General features: G+C 42.0%; 1 protein-coding gene across 11 annotated transcripts in view; it reads right to left on the reverse strand.

The window, feature by feature from the left end:
- ARID1B (AT-rich interaction domain 1B) overlaps positions 1–23859 on the reverse strand; it is a 355979-nt gene extending 332120 nt beyond the window's left edge. For 6 of the 11 annotated variants that reach the window (XM_082215159.1, XM_082215158.1, XM_082215168.1 and 3 more), the window contains exon 1: positions 21352–23858. In XM_082215159.1, coding sequence (XP_082071285.1) covers positions 21352–23079 — 1728 coding nt within the window. In that variant the 5' untranslated portion in view covers positions 23080–23858. Of the gene's footprint in view, positions 1–21351 lie in introns of all 11 variants that reach the window. The other 5 variants (XM_082215164.1, XM_082215169.1, XM_082215163.1 and 2 more) reach the window with 1 other exon arrangement.
- Between the last annotated feature and the right edge of the window lie 436 nt (positions 23860–24295).

Below are 24295 nucleotides of genomic sequence, written 5' to 3' on the forward strand. Positions count from 1 at the left end.
ACCATCCTCCAAACCACAGTTTGAATGACTTGAACCTCCACATGATGCTTAAGACTGAAATCAAGTCCCATTGAATTCAATAAAACTTACTTTGAAGACACCATTAGGATTGTGCTGTGATACATCACTTTCTGGTCTTATCAATCGCTGCTTGCTGTTGCATTCAAACCAGCAAATCAATGATTTGAATGAATCCTTCAAACCAGGATTATGAAACAATATAAAAGTGTGGTTTGCAATCCTGCTTTGGAGGGTTTGCTCAAGCCATTATTCAGATGTAATGACAAACAGTAATTTAATTAAACCAGAAAGTAATGCATTAAACTCTGTGTGTGAGCCAATACATGCCTGTGGCTAGTTTCCTATCATCCAAACCATATTTTGAAGAATCATCAGAATGCTTATTATGGCATCTATAGCACTAAAGAACTTGCTTTTTTATGTCTTGTATATACCCAATCCAAACATACACAAAATGAGAACTTTAATAAATGATCATTCAGCAATTAGCAGATGTCGGCTAAAAATTTCCAAAAGCCATTTGGATACTATGTTACTATAATGTTAACATATTTTTAACTAACATAAAAAAAGAAAATGTTTTGTATTTCCTTGTTTTTTATCATAATTTTCAATTAACATTAAAAAGAATTGCAGCTACTATAAATACTTACCTGGGAGCACATCCCATTAAGACCAGTGGGGACTACAATTTAATAGAAATTAAACAGCATTGAACTGTTAAGTGATCAGGAATCTAAGACAAAATATCTATCAAAATAAATGGAAGCCAAATACACAATAAAAGATGCAATTTTATGCAGCGTTTCAGAAAGTACTGCTTAAAATATTATCTCCTTGATGAAGTTTTTCCATATTTGAGGAAGCATTTGCTAAAGTTAATTTGCTTACATCCATTTTTCGTTACTTATGTCATGCACAGATTTGAACTGAACCTCTGATATAGATATCAGAAACTAACAAGTTGAAAGTAGCTATGACATCTCCCACACAAATTTAGGTCCTCATAGTATAAAGAAAAGTGGTGAGAAACCAGATATAATGAAAGAGAAAGGTGCTGTTTACACATTTATCTGTTAGGCTCACACGTTTCCAAGTACATTGCCAGTTACTTTAAACAGCAAGTGCTGCAATAATTTGGCATCCATCCATCTGACAATTTGATTCACACCTCATTTGCTACTTAAGTTAAAACATTTCAGACAACCTTGAGAAAGCACCTCTTGTCTCCAGAAAAATGCATATTTTTATAACAATGCCAAAGGTCTCAGCAAACACTATAAACACAGATCTTTCAAAAAATCCGTCCTTTCAAAGATGTTATCTGGAGTTGTAATATGCATGCACATGCACACATCACACTGATTTCAGACTTTGGCACCAGTTCTGAGGTGGATACTTTAACAGGTAAGCATATTGAATATATTATGCTTAATTGGTGGCAACAACTTAAAATGCAGACTTCAATACAGACAATGCAGGAACTTTAACATGTTGGAGCTAGAAATAGGAAAATAATGTTTCACAGCATTAGGGTATCCAGTGGTTTCACACTCACACAAAGTTCCTCCACCCAATTTCAGCTTCTTTACTCCTCCCTGTATTGCACAGGCCACACAGTTCAAGATGTCCACAGGCCCTCTGGGGAGCACAGGAGTTGCATGATGGAACTGAAAATAAGTTACACAAGTTGCTCTCTCCTTTAGCAACTACTGGATATACCGTATTTTTCGTCCCATCAGACGCTCCGTCCCATAGGACGCACCTAGTTTTTTTGGGGGGGAAATAAAGGGGGGGAAATTCCCTTTATTCCCCCCCAAAAAAACCAGGTCGGGGAACAGTGGTATGGCGGCGCTCCGCCTCCCCACTGTCCCCCGAGCTTGTGGGGCTGGCCACAGAGCGAGGGGCGCTCTGCTTCAGGGTGCCCTGCGCGCCGGGCGGCAGGCTGCTATCCGCAGCGTGGGGAGCCCTGCGGGAACTCCTGCAGGGCTCCCCACGCTTCGGATGTCTGCCTGGCACGAGGGACGCTCTGCTTCAGGGCGCCTCGCGCGCCAGGTGGCAGGCTGCTATCCGCAGCGTGGGGAGCCCTGCGGGAACTCCCGCGGGCTCCCCAGGCTTGCCGATAGCTTCCTGAAGCCAGGAGAGCGAGAGGGGTCGGTGTGTATTCGCCCCATAGGACGCACACAGATTTCCCCTTCATTTTTGGAGGGGAAAAAGTGCGTCCTACAGGGCGAAAAATACGGTAACCATAAAGTTGAATCCTATGGACAAAATGGGTTTATAAGATTCCTTAGCCCCTTTTCGGAAGCGGACTATTTACACACACGGGCTGCTCTAAACTAGATATCCGTGTCATGATTGACTGGTGTTCACCACTTCTCCAGCCACAGTTCTACTTCTGCGTATGACGACAACTTCCATCGCCAACATCCAGAGGCACATATCTAACTACCATATTTTTCACCCCATAGGGTGCACCGCCCCATAGGACGCACCTAGTTTTTTGCGGGGGGAAATAAAGAAAAAAAATGTATTTCCCCCCCAGGTGTGGGGCTGGCGCGGGGGAAGCCCGAGCTTCCCCCAATCCCAGCCCCAAGAACAGCCTGCTATCCGCAAGCCTAGGGAGGCCAGCGGTAAGTCGCACCGGTCTCCCCAGGCTTCAGAATCCAAGCAGCTCTGCGCAGCCATTGGGAGGCGGGCGCGAAGTGGCGCCGGTCTCCCGAGGGTTGCACAGAGCTTCCTGAAGACTGGCGAGCGAGAGGGGTCGGTGCGCACCGACCCCTCTCGCTCTCCAGGCTTCAGCGAAAGCCTGCATTCGCCCCATAGGACGCACACACATTTCCCCTTCATTTTTGGAGGGGGAAAAGTGCGTCCTATAGGGCAAAAAATACGGTATATGCCAACCATACGAAAGCTGTAGTATGTTAAACTGAATTGTTGCATGTTCAGATATGTACCGTATTTTTTGCTCTATTGGACGCACCGGACCACAGGACACACCTAGTTTTTAGAGGGGGAAATCAAGGGGGAAAATATTATCCCCCCCCAAAGAGCCACAGACAGGCTGCACGCAGCCTGTCCACTTCTCCCAGAGCTTCTCGGGGCTGCGGGGGAAGCCCGGGTCCCCCCCCAGCCCCAAAGAGCAAAGAAGCCAAGACAGCGAGCGGGATCCATAGCCGCACAACCTCTCCAGCCAGGAGCTAAACCTCTCCAGTGCAGCTAAAGGAGAAGCCAAGGCAGCGAGCGCGATCCATCCCACTCGCTGCCTTGGCTTCCTCTTTAGCCTTGCGCAACGGGATGGATCGCGCCCGCTGTCCACCGGGGCTGGACTAGATGACTCCTGGGGTTCCCTTCCAACCCTGCAATTCTATGACCTCGGAAGGTGTTGGGGGTCTCCACCACTGGAGGCTTTTAAGCAGCGGTTGGGGGAACCATCTGCCTGGCGTTCTTTAGCTGTCATTCCTACATTGTGAGGGGGCTGGGCTAGATGACCCTCGGGTGGCCCTCCCAACTCTATACAGTCCTATAGTTCTGCGGCAGGAGATCCACAGCCACTTAGAATCATAGAATCAGAGAGTTGGAATAGACCACAAGGGCCATCGAGTCCAACCCCTTGCCAAGCAGGAAACACCATCAGAGCACTTCACACAATGCCCACACCATCAGAGCACTTCACACAATGCCCACTCCCAATTTTCATCTGAGAGACACTGGCTTCAGTGTCTAGGTAGGTACCCCCCTACCTGCCACACTTCCCCCACCCCACTTAAGCTGAGGGAATTCCTGCCCAGAGAAGCTCCCAGGTGAGGCAAGCGTTAAGATCTACCTCTGGTGGATCATGCTCCCTGCCCTGGCTTCCTCTTTAGCCTTGAGCAGCCTCCCCCCGGCTGGAGAGGTTTCGCAAGGCTTTTCTAGAGGAGGGAGAAGGGACTGACTGGCAGTGTCAGTCCCTTCTCCCTCCTGGGGAAAAGCCTGCAAGAGCCGCGCGAAGCTTGTGTGGGGCTCTTGGGGGCTTTTCCTGCCTGCCTCCCCCCCTGCATTTGCTCCATAGGACGCACAGACTTTTCCCCTTAGTTTTTAAGACGGAAAAAGTGTGTCCTATGGTGCGAAAAGTACAGTAATTTTATACATGGTGGGAGCAGGCATCATCATCTAACACACGAGAAAACTGTGGCTTAAGAAGCAGGCATCTAATGTAGGCCTTAGTAAGCATTTTAGTTACTTTTAAAATATTTTATTTTAATGAAGTAACCGGGTCTTCCCCAACCTGGTATCCTCCAGAGGTTTTGGATTCTCAGCTTTCACCAGCCTCCATCAGCATGGCCAATGGTCTAGAATGGGAGGGATTCTTTTTCATCAATAGCACGTGGACACCAGCTTGGAGAAGGCTAGTGTAACCATCGGGAAAGGTTAGCATAGCTATTCAAAGGCAAGTTCCACAAGACCTAGTTGAAAACACAGTACAGAGTATTGTGCTACAAAACACCTCACCCTATTCAAAATAATGGTCTCTGCAGGGCCAAAATTGGTTCTGTGTCAACTGGAGGTAGCCAATTTGGCAATAGCATTGGGTAATTTCACAGAACACATGCAAGTAGGTCTGTGCAACTGGTCTGGCTGGATCCCGAACCAAATCAGACCAACCAGGGAAGCCCTGGCTCACCCCAGGCTGTCAATGGGTGTGCCTCCTCCATGAGAGGTCCAGAGGTAATATGAGAATGGGCCTTTTCTGCAGTGGCTCCCCATTTGCCAAATGCTCTCCCCCCAGGGAGGTTTAACTGGCACCTTCATTATACATCTTTAGGTGCCAGGAGAAAACATTTCTCTTCAACCAGGCCTTTGGTTGATTAACAGGCTATATCTTTTTAAATGTATTTGAGGGAGGAAGAGGTTATTTGTTTGTTTTGTTCTTATTGTGTATTTTGTGGTTTTATTCTGTATTGTATGCTGAGAACTGTCGTGAGATCTCCGGGTGAAGGGTGGCATACAAATTTTAATAATAAGAAAAAGAATACCGTATTTTTCGCTCCATTGGACGCACCGGACCATAGGACGCACCGGACCATAGGAGGGAGAAAACAGGGGGGGGATTTTTTTCTTGTTCTCCCCCTCTAAAACAAGGTGCGTTCATTCACCAGAGCCTCAAAGATCCCTGAAGCCTTTGGAGCACAGCGCCCCGCTGCCCTGCAGAGGTTTGCGCGCAGCCGTCCCCAAGCTAGAGCAGCGAGACGGAGCCCTCCCTCTCGCTGTTCTGGCTTGGGAACAGCTTTGCTAACTTCTGCAGGACAGTGGGGTGAAGGCACCCCGCTGCCCTGCAGAGGTTTGCGCGCAGCCGTCCCCAAGCTAGAGCAGCGAAACGGAGCCCTCCGTCTCGCTGTTCTGGCTTGGGAACAGCCTTGCTAGCTTCTGCAGGACAGCGGGGTGAAGGCACCATCCCCAAGCTAGAGCAGCAAGACGGAGCGCTCCACAGTGCTCCGTCTTCCTGTTCTGGCTTTGGGCTTAGCGGCGCAGCCTGCATTCGCTCTATAGGACGCACACACATTTCCCCTTAATTTTTGGAGGGGAAAATGTGCGTCCTATAGAACGAAAAATACGGTAAATGCAAGCATGGTGAAAAATGCTTCTTATCACAAACCAATACTTTTAAGTGCTATATATTGGACCTTTCATGAATTCCAAGCCTTAAACTAGAGACACAACAATACAGAAAAGCAAAATGAGCGTACAATCAAAGCTTTCGTAGAATCAGAGAAAGCAAAAGTTCCCAATGCACTTGATCGTACTATAGCTACCAATGTGAATCTTACAGACTAGCAGATATAATTATCATAGCTGGATGACTTGTCATCATGCACATTATATACTAAATAATACTTTATTTTTAAGATAATCAATTTAAAATATATATATGAGAATTTCTATTCATGAAATTAAAGCACTGACACTAAATCCACATTCAATTTAGTCCAGTTCAGGAGCCATTACAAGCCTTAGATTCACAACAACAAGCCATGCTGTGTGAAAGACCCTTAAAAAACAAAATAAACAATGCTTCCTAAATAAAAATTTCTAGTACAACATGTTTACAAAGGGCATACACTTGCTCAGCACTTAGAATTATTTCTGTAAGTTGTCTTTATTTGATTTTATAGAGTATATAAAACAATTATAACAGATAAAAATTTAAAAAAGCACTGAGAAATTTTCTTCTGTTCATTCATGAACAGATTACATTATTATACTGTACCTCTTAATCAGCTTCTGCTGCTCTTTTGGCACTGGAAACTTAAAATATTACAAGGTTGAATCTGCAACTCTTAAGAATCAATACATGCTGCCCCTTCAGGAAAAGGTGTCTGGATCTTATGTGTAAAGCCTGAATAGTGAGCTAAAAACCTATTCAGATGTACTGGAGGTTCTTCACATATTCCCAAGCAGAGAATCTCAAAGTGACAGCAGACACATGCTACCAGACTTCTCTGCAGGGGGTGGCAGTTTGAGGTATCAAAAGGATTTTAAAAGAGGGGAGGGACAGGGACAGAGCCTGGCAGGCAGCAGAGGAGGAAGAATACTGAAACCTCTGGAAACGACTTAATGTCCTTGGCTTCAGTACCTTGTTTGGAAACAGCTTTGGGGATTTTGTGGCACTCTCACCACCGGCTATATTTCTCACAAAAAGAACTATTTAAAAACATGTAAACATTGAATGATAAATTATATATCTTAACTAAATGCTACAAAAACAGTGAATTCCATTTTGATGCTCAAGCACACGTGCTTTCCCTCCTCTGTATGAGAACGTAAGTAGCTTTAGACCTGTATAAATTAAAGGTGGTGGTGTGCTTTTAATTAATTCATGCTCCCCCACTGAGTTAAAGACCTCGCACAGGGCAAGCAACTCTCTACTGCAGATAGAAAAGGCTGAGGCAAAAACCTCACATTGAACAGCCGATTCTAAAAATAAATGGTGGTCCAGTGCATTTTTTAAAAATCAGAAATTAACTTACAATAGACTCTGTGATGATATGCTACATCAAAAACAAAAAAGGAAGAGTATCTTCTCACACACATTTTAATAGCTGATATTCTACAAGTAAGGGCTATTGAGGAGTATATGGCTGGAAAAGGCAATTTAATCTGACCATTTTGATTTGCTCCCAAGACCGGATGCTGCAAGCAGCCCACTCAGGACAAAAGAAATCCCAAAATGTCAGTAAATGTGTAAAAGTAAAAAGGTAAAGGTAAAGTAAAAGCGTAATTCCCCCCCCCGCCCCCAACAATAATCTCAGTTGCCCAAAGAAGAAATGATGACTAGTTTCAGTGAAGACTTTTTGCTATTCAGGGATAAGATATGTAAGAAAGTGATGGCAACACCCACCTGGTAGTACTCTAGTATCCTAAGCAAGATATGTCCCCACCGAATTATCAAACCATTACTTTAGGTGTGTGCTATGTCTGTCACTGGGGCAGTAAGTATCATCCAATAGGATAAATACAGGTAACAATATCATAGGAAGATTATATTAATGATAACTAGAAGTGTTGAAGCACCTCAAGAGCTTCAGCAATCCTTCAATAACTGCTGTCTGTAAACCAGGAGTTGGCAAGGTTTACCTCGCCTGGGCCAGTTCACTCCAGTGGAGATCCCTCTGTGGGCCGGATCGTGTGTGTGTGTGAGTGCATGCAGCCGCGATTTCCGGTGTCTGAGCATGCACAATGCGATTTCCGGCACCGCAGAAGCGAGTCCCTGCACTGTGCCGGTTTAGCGCAGCACGCGGGGACTCGCCGAGCGGGCGGCTCAGTTTGGGGGTAGCTCGTGGGCCGGTTAAACGACCCCCGTGGGCCACTTGTGGCCCATGGGCCTTAGGTTGCCTATCCCCCTTAGTCACTTTGGTCTGTTAATTCACCTTCGTCTCTCCTTTTAATGTAAGACCTCCACTGAAATTGTTTCACCTGTTCCCTTGCAATAGTGGCCACATTCGTATAAAAAAACCCCATTAATTAAGGGCTATAAAGCTCTTTCCTACTTAATTAGGGAACAAAAGGAAATGTAGGACAAACCTATGAACTGAGGTTGCAATTTTTTTATCCATTACTGAATCATTTGACGGTGGAATCCACACCACTTCCAAGGAGGAGGTAGTGACACATCCCCTCCTTAAGAGCACCTCCCTGGACCTGTAAGTGTTAAACAACAATACTCAGTGATGAATTTCCCCCTTTGGGGCAAGGTGATCTAGAGGGTGGTAGCTGTCTATCTGAATCCATGGCAATGAAACCATCTTAGCCAGCCTGGTTGATGGCCTTTGTTCTCCTTGACCTCTTGGCAGGCATAAATACTACTGACAATGGTACTCTTCTGGAGCAGCTCAGAGATATGGGGTTTGAGGGCCTTGTACTCTAGCGGATCTACCCCTACTTTCAAGGTGGTTTCCTGAAAGTAGTTTTGGCAGTCCACTGTTTGGTGCCATGGGAGCTGTCTTGTGGTGTCCCACAAGGTTCCGTTTTGTTCCCCATGCTGATGTATGATGTCATCAGAGATTAGTAGTGAGGTGTCACCAATATGCAAATGGCACCAAACTCTCTCTCTTACATCTGAATCAGGAGAGGTGGTGGAGGTGTGTGACCAGTTTTTACAATGGTGGTGGGCTGGATGAAGCTCAAACTGAAGCTCAATCTTGAAAAGACAGAGGTGTTAATGTGTTCCTAGTTCTCAAGTCTGGGAGGTGAGCCTGTTCTGGATGCGGTTGTGTTCCCCTGAAGGAACATATCCATAGCTTGTGACTACTCTTGAATCCAACATCATCAATGGAGGATCAGAAGGCCTCAGCAGCTAGTAATCCCTATTTTCAGCTATGCCTCCTTCACCTATTACAGGCCTTTTGGATAGAGGGGTGTGAAGACTGCTCAAACATGTCAAATGGTTAAAAATGCAACAGCCACATTACTGCCTGGGTTTCCATTTACAACCCACACAACCACTGTTTTTAAAACAGGTGCAGTGATTGCTAGTTTATTTCTGGGCCCAATCCAACCAGCTCACCTAAGTACATAAAGCCCTAAACAACTTAAGTGCCAAACAGCTGAGATGCATCTGGGTCAGCCCTTGTGTAGTTTCTGTCTTATGCTGAAATATGTACCACTTCATTCTGGCCTCTCACACTTGAGATAACTATTCTGGCAAGTCACTTTGCGACTTCAATTTGTTCTAAAGTGTTTTCAGTATTGTATTTTTAAATTGCTGTAACCCACCCTCAGACCTCATGGAGAAGGGTGGCTAAGAACCTGAATACATAATAAAATAATAGTAAGAGTTATGAAAAACAGAGGAGACTATCTGGAGTTTCCACGCTGACAACTTACAAAACAGATGGATGAGTACACAATAGCCAATACTGTACAGATTGGGTGGGGATTAACCTACCACCAACCATCCCAATCAGGGCATATGCTGTGTTTGGTTGCATTTTGCCTGGATATTGCTGGTAAGAAAGAGTGTAAGAAGATCTCGGCAAGATCAGACCAAAGGCCTGTAGTCAAGCATTCTGTTCTCACAGTGGCCAACCAGACATCCATATCACCCACCAACAAGACACAAGCACAATAATAGTCTGCCATTCAAGTTCCTCAGCGACTAGAATTCATGGTCTTGTGTCCTGCCTCATGATGCCTAGAAGTTATCTTTCTAGAGATCCTTACTACCCTTTAGGAATTTTTAAGTATGGCTACAGCATTTTGCTTTATACAATTAAATCTCTGGAAATGATAGTAACCTTTTAATTTTATTGGCAAATGGGAAATGTGTGGGTGATAACACAAAATATACAAGTTTACTCCAAAATGTTTTCTATATTTTTGCATACCACAGTAATGTTTTGCTGTAGTCAGCCAAAAACTCAGAAATCTGTTTTCAAGCAACAGCTACAGCTGATTAACAAGGAATTTCATTTGCACCCTATCACACTGTACAAATTAATTTCTTTTCTCTTCTTTTTTGAAGAATATCTGTTGAATTCATACAGTGCTTCTTCAAAACTGGTTGCTTTTCTCCTTTGAAAAACACATAAGAAAATGCATACCTTTTAAAAAAATTAAGGCATTATTATTTTAAATAGATACCCTTGGTTTTCTAAGCGTTGTCATCAAACTCAGCCACTACACTTACAAAGGGAATAAAAGCTTAGCTTATTGTTACAAAAAAATAGACCATAATAAAGGTACAACTGAGCAACCAGCAGCCAGAAACTATTACTCCAAACAAACAAAATAGCCTCTCAAACTTCTCTCTTTACAGTTCTTTTTCACAGCATCCAAATCAGCAGCTTATCTTTGTCAGTGAATTATTCTTTCCTCTGCCAGGCAGGAGAGCTACTTGTCTGTGTATACTGCCTGTGTGTTATCTATATATGCATTCCATTTGAATCCAATTTCCTTGCATTACCTCTGCCCAGGTCAGGGATGAATGGCTGTCAAATTCCCTCAGGAATAAAAAGAAAAACCCTTTCTTCCTGAGGCAGCAAGTTTCAATTCACAGAGCACATGGCTAATCTACATATGTGAAGGTCACAGCACTTCAGTCAAGGAGGTTAAGAATGGAACAGCTCACGTAAGGGGCTGTCTTAAACATCTTGGCATGGCGCCCAACAACTGAGATTGTTGAAAAGCAATAGATAGCTTCTGGCAGCACCAAGAGTAAAAATATTTTGATCATGTGATGCCATGCAAGCAAACCACTTTGCTTCATGTGAGAAACTTTTACAGACACTAATACATACCACATTCTGAATCAACTCCAGGCACCAGCCTCCCCTCCCCCATGCTTAGTAACTGAGCTGAGGGGGGAGGGGGAATAGAAACACTAAAATGACTTCAGTGGAGGCTGATAATTTCCCAAGTTAAAAAGAAATTAATCTTACAGCAAACCCAGGGATATAAATAACAGTTAACTATAAACATCACTACAAATATCACCCTAACGGAACTCAAACTGTTTGTGCCACTGAAGTCAATTATCTTCATTTATTTAAAGGGTCTGCAAAATAAAATTAACTCTGTCCACCATAATAATTCCTCATTGTATGTACTCTGCTGAAGTTCTCAGCTCTAATGCCAGATACATTTCATTTTCATATTGTACAGTTAAGGCTTGCAGTTTCACATACAAATTAGCTTGCACAGCCTGCTGCTTCCATGAAATATGCAAGTGGTCACTTTTAGTGTTTGTTCTCCACACCCAGACTGGAAAAATCTATATGCTTGGTTGTCCAGGTGCCTAAAAATTTGATGCTGGTGCATAAGGGATATTTTTACACCACCATTCTCCCCTTGCAGGGTTTTTATTTTGCTGAGTAGGACAGAATGAAAAGAAGCCTAGCTGGGAGGGGATCCTAGTAGTTATAAGGATCACACATTAAATGGAATGGGAATACATTAATTAGACAAAACATCACATTTCAAGTCTAAGACATAGGAAACAAAGCCAGAAAATTCTGAAAATGCAGGTCACCAAAAACCTTTTATTTCATTTGAAAATTAAGGGAATGGTAACTACATCAGGTGTTTTCTCAGCACCACAGTTATACATAAAACCTAACTACCTATTCAACTGAAGAAAACTGTTTTACAAGGAACTGAAGGTAAGAAATCAGCACCAAGCCCAGCTACTGTATGCTTAGTAAAGGTAAAGGTAAAGGTACCCCTGCCCGTATGGGCCAGTCTTGCCAGACTCTAGGGTTGTGCGCCCATCTCACTCAAGAGGCCGTGGGCCAGCGCTGTCCAAAGACACTTCCGGGTCACGTGGCCAGCGTGACATCGCTGCTCTGGCGAGCCAGAGCCGCACACGGAAACGCCGTTTACCTTCCCGCTGGTAAGCGGTCCCTATTTATCTACTTGCACCCGGAGGTGCTTTCGAACTGCTAGGTTGGCAGGCGCTGGGACCAAACGACGGGAGCGCACCCCGCTGCAGGGATTCGAACCACCGACCTTTCGATCGGCAAGCCCTAGGCGCTGAGGCTTTTACCCACAGCGCCACCTGCGTCCCGGTATGCTTAGTACCGGGCACAAATAATGATTGCACCTTATCATAAACCATGCTATTAACCCAATATTGAAAGTGCATTATTACAACACTGCAAGCACATCTCCTGAATTTGGATGCTATGCCAAACTGCGAAGAGTCCAGTCTCCCAAATACCCCTTTTTTCCAGCCTATCTTTTCGCCTCTCACAATATGCAATTACATTGATTAGCAATGAACCCAACACATGCCTACTCAGGAGGAAGTCCCTTTGAGTCTCTGGATAGGGGGTTGCATTTGCCTTGTTGGACCACATCTTGTACAGTGGTACCTCGGGTTAAGAACTTAATTCGTTCTGGAGGTCCATTCTTAACCTGAAAGTGTTCTTAACCTGAGGTACCACTTTAGCTAATGGGGCCTCCAGCTGCTACTACGTGATTTCTGAAGCAAAGTTCTTAACCCGAGGTACTATTTCTGGGTTAGCGGAGTTTGTAACCTGAAGCGTCTGTAACCCAAGGTACCACTGTATATGTTTGCTATAAATTGGGATAGATCTGTTCAACTGACCACTTCTTCTTGAGAGGACAAAAATCCAGCAATGGTGACAAAACAATCTTTATATTTTCCAAAACACTCAGATGCTGGTACGCATGCTCCCAGGTTTTTCTGACAGTTTTCCACAAATCTGCACAATCCTCTTTAAACTATTGAGGTGAGGCATAAAAGCAATTTTGGAATTTGGTATAAAGCATTATACATTGCAATTCTGTGTGTATATACTCAACAAATATATACTACAGTTACAGATCTAGTAAAATTATTTTTACTCACAAGTAAGTCCCACTTTGATTAATGGGATTCACTCCTAGGAAAGCATACATAGGATTGAAACCCTAAAGGGGAATACTGAAGTTCATATGCTATTTCCCCTGGAAAAACTGTGCACACCTAAAGATTATAGGGTTAGATTTCTCAATAAATAGTATTTTTCATCATATATGTTCCTATGCCATTTTAACAAACTCACTGACTCATAAGTACAATTCATACAGCTCTGGTATTCTGAACTTTCATCACAAAAATTAGGCTCTCTCATTTCATTCTGGAAATTAAAATTGACAAAAAAATGGATTTCAGTCAGGAACTGTCTGGAGTAGATATGGACCTGCACTACAAAATCATACTTTGAAAGGTTTCTTTCTTGCCAAAAGATTTATTCTAACGACTCTTGTCACTCAAATAATCAAATCTGCTTTAAAGACTCTTCTGTACCTATGAAACACAACTGCAAACAATTGGGCCCATTCCTATTTTGCAGGATATTTCAAGGCTAGCAATGTCAGAAAAGATCAAATTGTAATTTAGATCAACATCAAGCTATACAAAGTTTTGGTTGAAATAAATATTTATTATGAAATCATTTAACTTCTGTGTGAAAAAGCAAGACCAAGTCATGTTTTAGTATGCAAAATATAGTAGATTTACTTGTGTAAGTAAGCTATGGAGCCACAGCACTAGGAAGAAAAATACCTTGCATGACATTCAGGAAAACTGAAGTAGAAACAAGCTACTTAGCAATGCAGTCTTAGACCATAAGGCCAAACATTTTACATTTCCTCAATGTTAAACAAAGGATCTCCAGAGAAGAGAAGAAAATCCCACTGAAAATACCTGTTCAAAAAGATTCTCAAAAAAATTAAGTGCGTTGTTTTGGAAAAACAATTGGCTTAAACCCTTTCATTGCCAATAACAGACATAATCGGTTTGCCATTGCAATCAATAAGACTTAGGTTTACCTAATTGCAAAATGCAGCTATTCATTAGTTTCCTCTACAACTAATTAATTTATCTGAACAGTCATTATATTCAAAAATTCCCAATCTGATATCCTATCATACTATCACAAAACTCAAGCGCAACAAGCTGAACAGAAAAGGTGTAAAAAAAAACACCAGCTGCTATGAAATACAGAAGACGGTGGATCTAACTCATAAAGCTCAGATAAGGAAGACTAGTATTTGATAGAGGGATTGATTTGGCTTTGTATCTTTCTACAATCCCTTGTTTATTAATTCTCAGTTGTTCTGTAACCTGTTGTTATTAAGAAGGCAGAAGAATCAACAAAACTAAGGCTGCAATCCTAACCATGTTTACTCAGATGTACATTCCACTTAATCCAAGAGGTTTACCCCTGGGTATGTAGAGTTAGGACTGTAGGCTAAGTAATATAATACTGGGTGCAAGTGTCTTCACGACATATTTATCCAGCCTATAAAACTGAGTAGCAGCCTCAGCCCTTCTAGAAATTAGATAGATATATAGATAAATAGATAGATAGATAATAGATATATATGGACAGTAAGCCTATACATAATGGATCATTTTTTAAAGAGAAAGCAGATGTAGATTACAAAATCCAGAATTCACATACTTAAACAGAAGTTCTAAATATTGAGAGGAAAGGGAGAGGGTAAATAAGTTATGTCCATAAAATAAGTAAAATTCTAGTACAAAAGCGCATCAAATACAAGATAAAATAGGGTGTTATTTAAACTATGTTAGATACTATTTTTTCCTTCTTGAAATATTACTTTTTCTTCACATATCATAGAATTTCTCTATTTCACCAAAACTACAGAAAAGTGTTTGTTATAAACCATTTCCTCTTTTTTATTATTTATTAAAGCAGATGTGACCAAAACCATCATATAAACTACCCAATTAACATACCATAATATAAAAATGCAATAACTTCACATTACAGAATACCTGTTTTATTTTTAGAAGTACTGTAGATATTGCATACTGAAAACATTTTTATACTATAATTTAAATAATTTTATCCAACTTTTTGTCCATTATATAAATTACAAAACAACATATATTCTGACTTGCAATCCCACAGAGCACAATTTCTATTACAGTCCTCTTAACACTAATCAGGACTTTATATGGCAAAAATTATCTTCTGCCAAGCCAACTGAATGTAAAGTAAGCATCATCGTGGGAGATGAACAAGGCAAATACAGGTATCATTCTTATTTTAACTATGGTTAAAATTTCTAGTCTGATCTTCCCTTAAAACAGTAATGTGGCATTCAATATCCTCTGTCTTTTACACATTTTCATCTTGTTAAGATTATCTGAAATGCTCCATTTTGTAATTGAATCTTAAATAGTTCTAAGTATCAAATTAAGCCCTCAGACATGCATGTGGAATATAGTTTTAACAGTATTTTGCATCAGCTGACACCCTTGCACAGGTGTCGCTGAATGTGTAATCTGGAAAAAAGATACATGCACATTTAGTATTATAGGATTATTTCAAATTTGAGACGATTATCCAAACATACAGAACATATATCTAGCTTTGCATGACCATTTTAATTTTTTGCATGTCAAATGTGAGCAAAATAAATGTATTCTCATAAAAAACACACTACACTGAAATCATGCTGTGCTCAGAAACTGTCCCTGTTTAATCTGTCAGCTCTCTTAACAATTATATAGGAACATCTGATGATGCATCAGAAGAGTGGACTCAAGTCCACTAAAGCTTATGTCATAGCAACCTTTTAAAGTGCCATTAAAACACATTGTTGTTTTTACTGCAACAGACTAACAGCTACTGCTTTGGAAGTTTTAAGCGTGAAGAGTATTTCAATTTAGAAATATTTTTTAAAGTATTGCAATGGGTCCCAAGTTAAGCTGCAACATAATTACCTGGGGATGTTAACATAATGTCATGCTTTACAGTGCTTGGTATAACATGTCTCCATGTATTCCCCCATCCAAACTTCTTATCTGGGGGCAAACAAGCAGCAGTTTAGCCCATATGTATAAATCATCTTTAATTTGTGGTTTCAGTAATAGGAATGGTTTGTGGCAGCACTTAAGAGACTTAAATTCACAATATATATTTATATTTGAACCTGGCTCTAAATTTGTATACAGGTCCTTTACAGACAATTCAACCAGAAATGCATTATATAAATAAATGCATATTTCTTTTTAAAGTGCCTCATTTTCACAAACAAGCATTACTTTTGTAATTACTCATATCTACATTGATACTCCTCATATGTTTCATCTTGAAGGCGGCTGTACAGCCCTGAAAGGTGGCTTACAAAACCTAAATAAATTAAGTAAGCATTGCTATCTGAGCGGTGGGCAATACATGACAACAGCCTACTCAAAGGAACCCAAATTAATGCTACCCCAATTTTAAAAACAAATTTTAAAGCCACTGAGGCATGTTGGCAAAGTAAACCTGAATTAATTCAAATAGCACCCTAATCATAAAAAAGCATTTTGGAGCTATATAAATAGCCCCAAAATTGAAAAATTCATATTTATCATATGACATTATAATCACAATACTGAAATTTATTCCAATGGGTTAGCCTACCACAGCTAAACACTGCTGGGATCTGAAATTCTCAAGCCTTGAGCAGGCACAGCAAGTGAGGTACCACTGCTTTACATATCCACAGAGAATCTTTAGTGCCTCCTAATACATGGCACATTTTAAAATAGCACTAAAATGCAAGGCAATTTTGATGCTTTAACAAGCTTGAGGGGCAGTTATATGAACAAAAAAACCCCACATATAAGCCATATACTACATAACTTGCAGCAGATTAACATTTCAGGTCACTCGCCCTGAACTTAACATGCTTAAGTAAGCACAATGAACATGACTAAAAATATTCCAAGTGTCTAGTCACCATCGTACCTAGAGATTTCACCACCACTCCCCAATTTTGTGCTCCCTCCACCCCCCAAAAAAAACCCTGACATGCTTTTTTTTCAGTCACAGCATTAAGAAAATACACACAAGGATTTGAAACAACTATCCGCGTTTAAGCTTCATACAAAATTCTAGAACACTGATCGACCCAATCTACAAAAGTAAAGTAAGTTTTGTGCTTGGGCACAAATCTGATTCTGTATAGGCCCAGAGGTGTTTTTATCATCATATATCAATTGTCATCAGTATATATGCTATTCCTGTAAACACATTCTAAATAAATAATTGGGGTCATTAGCTGCTTGGTAGGTGGAAAAGAAGGTACCCCTCTGTACTTGGGCTTCTACTAGATGGAGAACATCCTTGGAAACAGTACTTTGCACTCCCTGCTGCTGTTGCATGAAGGTCCCAGGGCTGAGGCCTTTGTTTTAATGAAGCATTTTCATCTAATATGCATGGGTTTTCTTTATCCTGTCTAAATACATTTATTAGATATATATTTTTCAGAAGGAAAACAAACACAAGATGTAGCCTTGTCTCTAACATTGAAGACAGTGGAAAGGCTGTTCAAAATGAACTAATTTACCACTATTGTTACATGCAGCACTCTTGCATATAAATTCCTATGGAAAACTCAGTATTCCATCATTCTCAGCACACTGCAGCCTGTGGTGTACACACTGATCCCCTCCGTGTTAATAATATAATTAGCAGTAACAAGAGATGCTACTAATTTCTTGGTATTGCTCTTTTACAATATATTCTAGATGGAGAATCATGGTCCCAAACCGACATCTGAAAAGGAGTAATTTTCTCCCATTAGTATACTGATAATCTATAGACATCCAGCTGACATTTATCAGAAAGTCTCCAAATACTGGGTTCTGGTCCCACTATCCTTATTTAAGACAAAGCTTAGACAAAATAGGATGCAGCTGGCATAAACACGAGTTGCAGAGAGGGAAGCAGTTTCTTTTATAGATACACAGTCTCCATAGCAAGAAGAATGCATTAAAAAAAATCAACTATTAAACAGATTTTTCTAATAACTAGCCAATATTTTGTCAAATTAGTTATTCAATGAAAAACATGGTGATAAAAGGAAACATGTACTATTGCACTTTATGTGCCTATATCTAACGTGAATTATATCCCTGGAATGTGAGCTCTAATGAACTGAGTCATGTGACTTCTGCTGTTCATGCCATACAGTCACAAAACTAGTAAATAATAAAATAATAGTTGATGAGATTTGTGTGTCACTCCTAAATGTATTATCATAGACCTTATTTGCAGGAAGACTAATGCTGCAAAGCTGAAGCACACACTTGAACTGGACTTTATCTGTGTTCCTTCCTTTTTCTGCAATAGGAGATCCCTTTGTGCTATGAAAAATAACAACCAAATTTTATTTAAATGGGTTTTTAAAACAAATGAGATAGAATACTTGGTCATGGTAGAATCTATCTCCCCACAGCTTAAAAACACAAGCAGACACCAATAAGTAATAACGTCATAAAGCTTTCAGGTAGTGTATTGTATTCTATCTTCTTTTATTTTACAGGGAAGGTTAAAGTGGTTATGATTAGAATCACCAATTACCTTGTGAACATCTGTACAAATATAGCTATACATTAATATGCACACACATGTGCATTTTTAAACAGATATAGCACACATATATTTGGCTAGGTATTAAACCCAATATAGTCTCACATGAGATGGTAAATATTCTATTCTATAAAGACCATACAGAGCGTTCATCCACAGGAATACAATAGCAAAAGTGTATGTTTATACTTTTAAGAATTTTATGTATAATGAAGTAACTGGTTTATTATTTTTTGCCTTCATTACATTGTTATTTTAAAAGAACTCCATTATCTTCGTAATTACATGTATCAGTTGGAAAGATGTTAAATTGTAATAAAATGAGGTGGGAATACTAATGATCAATGTTCATCACAAATACTATATAAAGTATCAAAGAAAAGAATGTTGGCAGAATATGTATTATAAATCACATCCTACATAATAGTACCAAACAGATATTTGCTACTACAAGCAGGATATGAACAAGTTAAGTGCAAACTATGTTCATTCCAAGATTCATAAGGACATTATGATTTTGTTCTCATTCCAATAAATAATAAATAATTGTAACACCTATTGGGGCTAAATAAGACACAACAGTAACACGCATCTACAATCCTCCTTGCTATGCCTTTTCTACCTATTAAAGCTGTATGTTTTAAATAGTCTATTGTTTAAAACAAAGGAGACAAAGCAAATCTTTTAAAATTGATTATGAGATTACACATACACATCTTCATTACCTAATGGTTTCAACTAACCCTTTTGTCTCAGAAAATTCAAAAGAGTAAAAGATTAACTCACTAAATTCTTACTTCCCCGTAAAGGGGGGGGGGGGAGGAAGAGAAACGAAAACATTAGAGAAACACACTGTAGACAATAGACAAATATGTTTTCAGTCTGTTCAAGGTTCAAATTATTTTTCTCAGGTTAACCCATCAGTCACTACTGCAGTCACTGTCTACTCTAGGACATAATCATTTAAAAATGTCTTTTACTCTGAAACCAAGCTTTGAGAGTCCCCAAAGACTGTATGTGGGAATTTATTTCTTCTACCACTGTTCCTGAAAGCATATTCAAAGATTTAACAGTCCATAATAACATCATCTTGTTAAGGATGGAAAAGGTCCCCAATAAAACTTAAATATATTGTTACTCCTTTAACATAATTCACTTCCTTAAAAATCAAAGCATAAGCTTGTATTTTATTTTTTATATCAACAGAACTAAATGAAGCATGATGCCTGCTGTTTCTAATCAATGAAATCCAAATGCAGAACAGATTTTTTAAAAATATCTATGGTTTTCTGGATTTTTAAAAAATCATTTTAAACAAAAAAGTGACAACATTATATATCCTTGGTTAATACAAGAGGTCACATATCTAAAGATATTGGAGACACAAACCTCATAACAAGTACTCAAATAAAGCTAATGCCACTAAATATATATTGCATTAAAAATAAGTAATATATAATACTATGCAGAATGAGTATGAATGTAGAATTCAGTCAAACAAATGCAGATTACAGCATAGATTTTCCACAAGATGTTCTACTACAATTTCACTTGTTTAAAAAAGCCCTAATAGTTTAAATAAAAACCAATTGTTAAAAGATTTATCCATGTCATCAAAATAAAGAAAATCTTCAACGTTGATTAACAAGAAAACTACACATAAATTTAAACAGTGAAGATCCAATGATCACCTAAAACATTCTTTTTAAAAAAAGATTGTCTTTTTAACATAACAGTCCCTTGTTTGCTGAATCCTTCTTAACATCAACTATCAAAAGATGCCTGCCAATTATTTCAGCTTCTTCTAAGAATGCGTAACCTTGCATCTGTGAGCAAAAGTGCTCAGTTATTATTTGTGGCAAGAATTTTTGTGACTGTACTGCTCAGCAATTCTATTTACATCAGCAATGCTAAATGCCCAATGGTGAGAGAGGAGCCAATCAGATGGCAGATTAGATGTCAACTCAGAGGCAGCTGTCTGGAGACTATTACAGCCAGTTTACCTCCACAATTCAAATTCCAAACCTTGCAAAGGAGATCAAGTCACTCTTTAGGCTCAGACTGCCGAGCAAGAAACATCAAGAGTTCTGAGTTTTTTCCTATGGTTTTAAAGGTGGCAAAAAGACAGCTTTTTACGAACATCGTCCAGACATGATCTGATGCCTACTGAATTGGTAATTCACAGCCTATAACTGATCAGAAATATTGTGTAGCCTCCAGAAACACTAACTGTTGATCTCTTGCAATACTCACGCCTTTTTTGTTAGATTCTCCCCCATCAACCAATGAAGCGTAAAGTTTGCCCGTAAGGGGAGAGCAAACACAGAGACTATCTAATTATAACATTCCACATATTTTTAAACTATTTTTATATTGGTTGTGAGGACATGAGAAACATGCCAAAAGAGAAAGTCATTCGAACAACCAGGATGTGAAGCTCTTTATAGTACTGTGGAGCATAGATACAACATATTTACACTGTTTTTGCTCAGTTTCAATATAAAACTCAATCCAAGCGACACTATTTTCTAATAACCTAAAAGAGAAATAGATCAAGTCAGGAAAGGAAAGAGAGTGTGATTTTGCAAGCTCTGCTGGTTATGGCATTGGTTCCTCCCTTTCCCATTCCAAAGTGATTTTCCTCTGGGCCTTGTGTGTTCAGATTTCTAATAAGTCTAGAGTGGAGCACTGGGTGGGGTACAGTGGGTCTTGTGTATTGTTCAACTGTATAAATGAAATGGTCTGATTTTTAGGAGGAAAGTCATCCCCCCTCCCCATGATGTCTTTCTGACCTAATCAGAGTCAGACACTCTGCATTATCCCACCCTGTGAGGGAGGGCAGCAAGGAGTTGAGATGGAGTAGGAGAAAAGTAAATTAGAAAGAAAGTAAAGACAGACACACACAGGCAAGTGAAACAACACACTGCTTGCTCTTTTGGGTTCTTATTGTTACCTGGCTCCTGCTGATGGTCTGTCCAGTGTTTCCAGGGCTCATAGCCGGGTGATTTCTTTGTTGTGCTGCTGCCCAGGCTGGGTTTGCACCTCCATACTGGGAACCCATGTCCTTGCCCATGCCTGCTGCTGCTGCTGCCTGCTGGCTTCCTGGGGCGGCTGCTGCTGCTACTCCCTGAGCCTGCTGCTGCGATGGGGCAGCAGTGGGGTTGGCATAATCGGGGTAGCCAGTGCCATAGCTCCTCATCATGGGGCTGGGGGAAGTGAGCAGCTGGTTCAAGGTTGGGGTGGCCCCAGACGGGTGTTGGTTTTGCCCGGAGAACCTTTGGAAGCCCGCAGACCCCGACGCCTTGCCGAGGCTGCCTCCTCCGCCGCCCGGGCCCAGCATCATGCCCTGCTGGTGCTGCCTGGGGGAGTTCAGCACCCCGAAGGCAGACGAGGAGCCCCCATAGCCGCCGCCGCCTCCTCCTCCCGCCGCTGCTGCAGCCGCCGCCGCTCCTGCTCCTCCTCCAGCGTTGCTGCCGCCGCCAGGCCGGCCGTAGGCGCCCGCGTAGTGGTTGTACTGGCTGTTGGCGTAGCCTTCGTGCGAGTTGGGCAGGGGGTCCATGCTGTTGGGGGCCGCCGCGGGGTGCATTAGCCCCATCCCGGGGCTTTGTTGTCCGCCATGTTGATCAAAGCAAGGCCCAGCCCGGCTCGCTGAGGAGGCGCCTCCGCTGCTGCTGCTGCCGCCGCCAGCGCTGCCGTAATAGCTATTAAACTCCGAGACACCCACCGCTGAGGGCCCGCCGCCGCCGCCGCCTCCTCCAGCGCCTCCGCCGCTGCCCGCTCCCTGAGGTGGCGGCGGTGGCTGCCCGCTCAAAGGTCCCAAGCCGGGGTGGTCGTAGCGGCTGCCGAGGTGCTGCTCGCCCATTTTGTCCGGCGGCGTCGCCGCCTCTTCGTCGCCGCCGCCTTTATTCGCCAAGGGCTGGGACTGTGCCCGGCTCTGGGGCTCGGCCTGTCCCCCTAAGCCGCTGTCTTTTCCTCCATGTTGCTGCTCCATGTCTGCGCTGCTGGGCTGAGCAGCGCCGCCACCGCCGCCGCCGTTGTTGCTGCTGCTGCCGCCGCCGCAGCCGCCGTTGTTGTTATTCTGCATCGGATGGTGCTGAGGCGGCGGCTGTTGCTGGAATTGATTTAGCTGTTGGTGTGGAAGTGCATGGTGGTGGTGGTGGTGGTGAGCATGGGGGTGCTGGGCATGGAGGTGAGCTGGGTGCTGGTGCTGGGCATGGGGGTGGTGGGAAGGTGCGGCGGTGGCGGCGGCGGCAGGGTGATCGCCTCCGACGCTTTTCAACTTGTGGTTGGGGAGCAGCCCTGTCTCCATAGCCGGGGTAGAAGAAGAAGAGGAGGAAGGTAAACCCGACGAGCTTCCAGCTTCTTTCAGAACCGATTCCGAGGAAGAACCGCTGTTGTTATTACCGGTGGCGGCGGCAGAAGTTGCATTATTGGCCATGTTCAGTTCATTCTGGTGGTGGAGGAGATGGTGGTCTACATTATTCAAGCCGCCGCCGCTGCTGCTGCTGTTGTTAGTCCCATCTACGACCCCCAAGAGAGAGCCCGGTCCAGCAGCTCCTGCGGTGCCTGCCACGGGACCCCCAGAGTTGAGATCCTGGCTTAAGTTGCCCGGCAAACTCGGGGTTTTGCCTTTCTTGTTCGCACCCGCCGGAGCCGCTGCTACTTGCGCGGCCATGATCATTGCAACATTGCAAGGAGGTGGGGGAGAGAAATCAATTAATTCCCCTCCAGGCTGGAAAAAAATGGGCAAAACAAATGGGGGTGGGGAGGGGGAAAACCCCCCAAAAGCCCCACAATCCAGGAAACGAACGATTTAACAAAAAAAGCCTGCTGATCATTCCCTTCGCGCGCGCGCGCGCACACACAACACGATTTTTTTTTTTTAATGACCGAAACCCCCCTCCCCAAGTCCTTGATGGAGATTAGAAATGGTAAGAATGCCTTACGGTCTGTGCCTGTTCCTGCTGTGTGATTTCATGTTGAAAGTTTTTTGTTCAGGTTTAAATGAAACTTTTTTCTTTTCCTCTCTAACCCGGATATGGGTAAATACACGTCTGGCTGAGCCTATCTGGCCCAGCATGGCATGAGAGAGCGAGAGAAGGAGAGGGGGAGAGAGAGAGGGAGAGAGCTCTAACAACTATTATCCACTTCTCTCTGATTACTCCAGCGCACATGGAAAACGCGGACTGGAGTTTCCTTCCGCCTCTGCTGCAGCTCTAGTGGCGATGGTAACATGCAAGAAAGAGGAGACGCACACTTCACAGCCTCTCTTCATCAGCCTGGAAAAACAGGGCAGCTGGCACAGAGCTTTGCAAAAAAAAAAGCGTGGTGGGGGACGGATGCTGCCTTCTTTCGCTTTGTATTTTCTCGCTAAGGCGAGGGGAGTATTAAATCAAAGGTACCCCCTTGCAGCAAGGGCTGCTGTCTTCTAAAAAGAACACACACTTATTAGCTCCTCGCCCCCCCCCAAAAAAATCAATTTAATAAACTAAATTTGCCTCTGATGTAATTCTGCATGTTTGTTTGATTTTTAAAAGTGGTCTGGATTAAAGTGTGTAACGACCATCTACATATGATCAAGTGCATATGATCAAACTTAGAAAGCTCTATACAGCTACCTGGGCATGTACAATATAGGGTAAATGAAGGCATTTCTAATTGTGCATGCAACATCTAATAGTCCTAATTGGAACTTTGCGTGCTTATTTGCATCAGAAACTAGATCCAGCCTACTTTCACATGTGGGTTTTCCTTGCTGGGTCAGGGATAATATATTTGATGGGACACTTGTTTCAGAATAAAAGTTATTCTGATTTCTTAAAAAATAAAATCATTTTATTAGATTTTATAATTAATGTAATTTGACCTGAGATCACTTGACAAAGGGCGAGTTAAAA

This window comes from Podarcis vaucheri (assembly GCF_965113315.1).
Source record: "Podarcis vaucheri genome assembly, chromosome: 3".
Lineage (NCBI taxonomy): Eukaryota > Metazoa > Chordata > Lepidosauria > Squamata > Lacertidae > Podarcis > Podarcis vaucheri.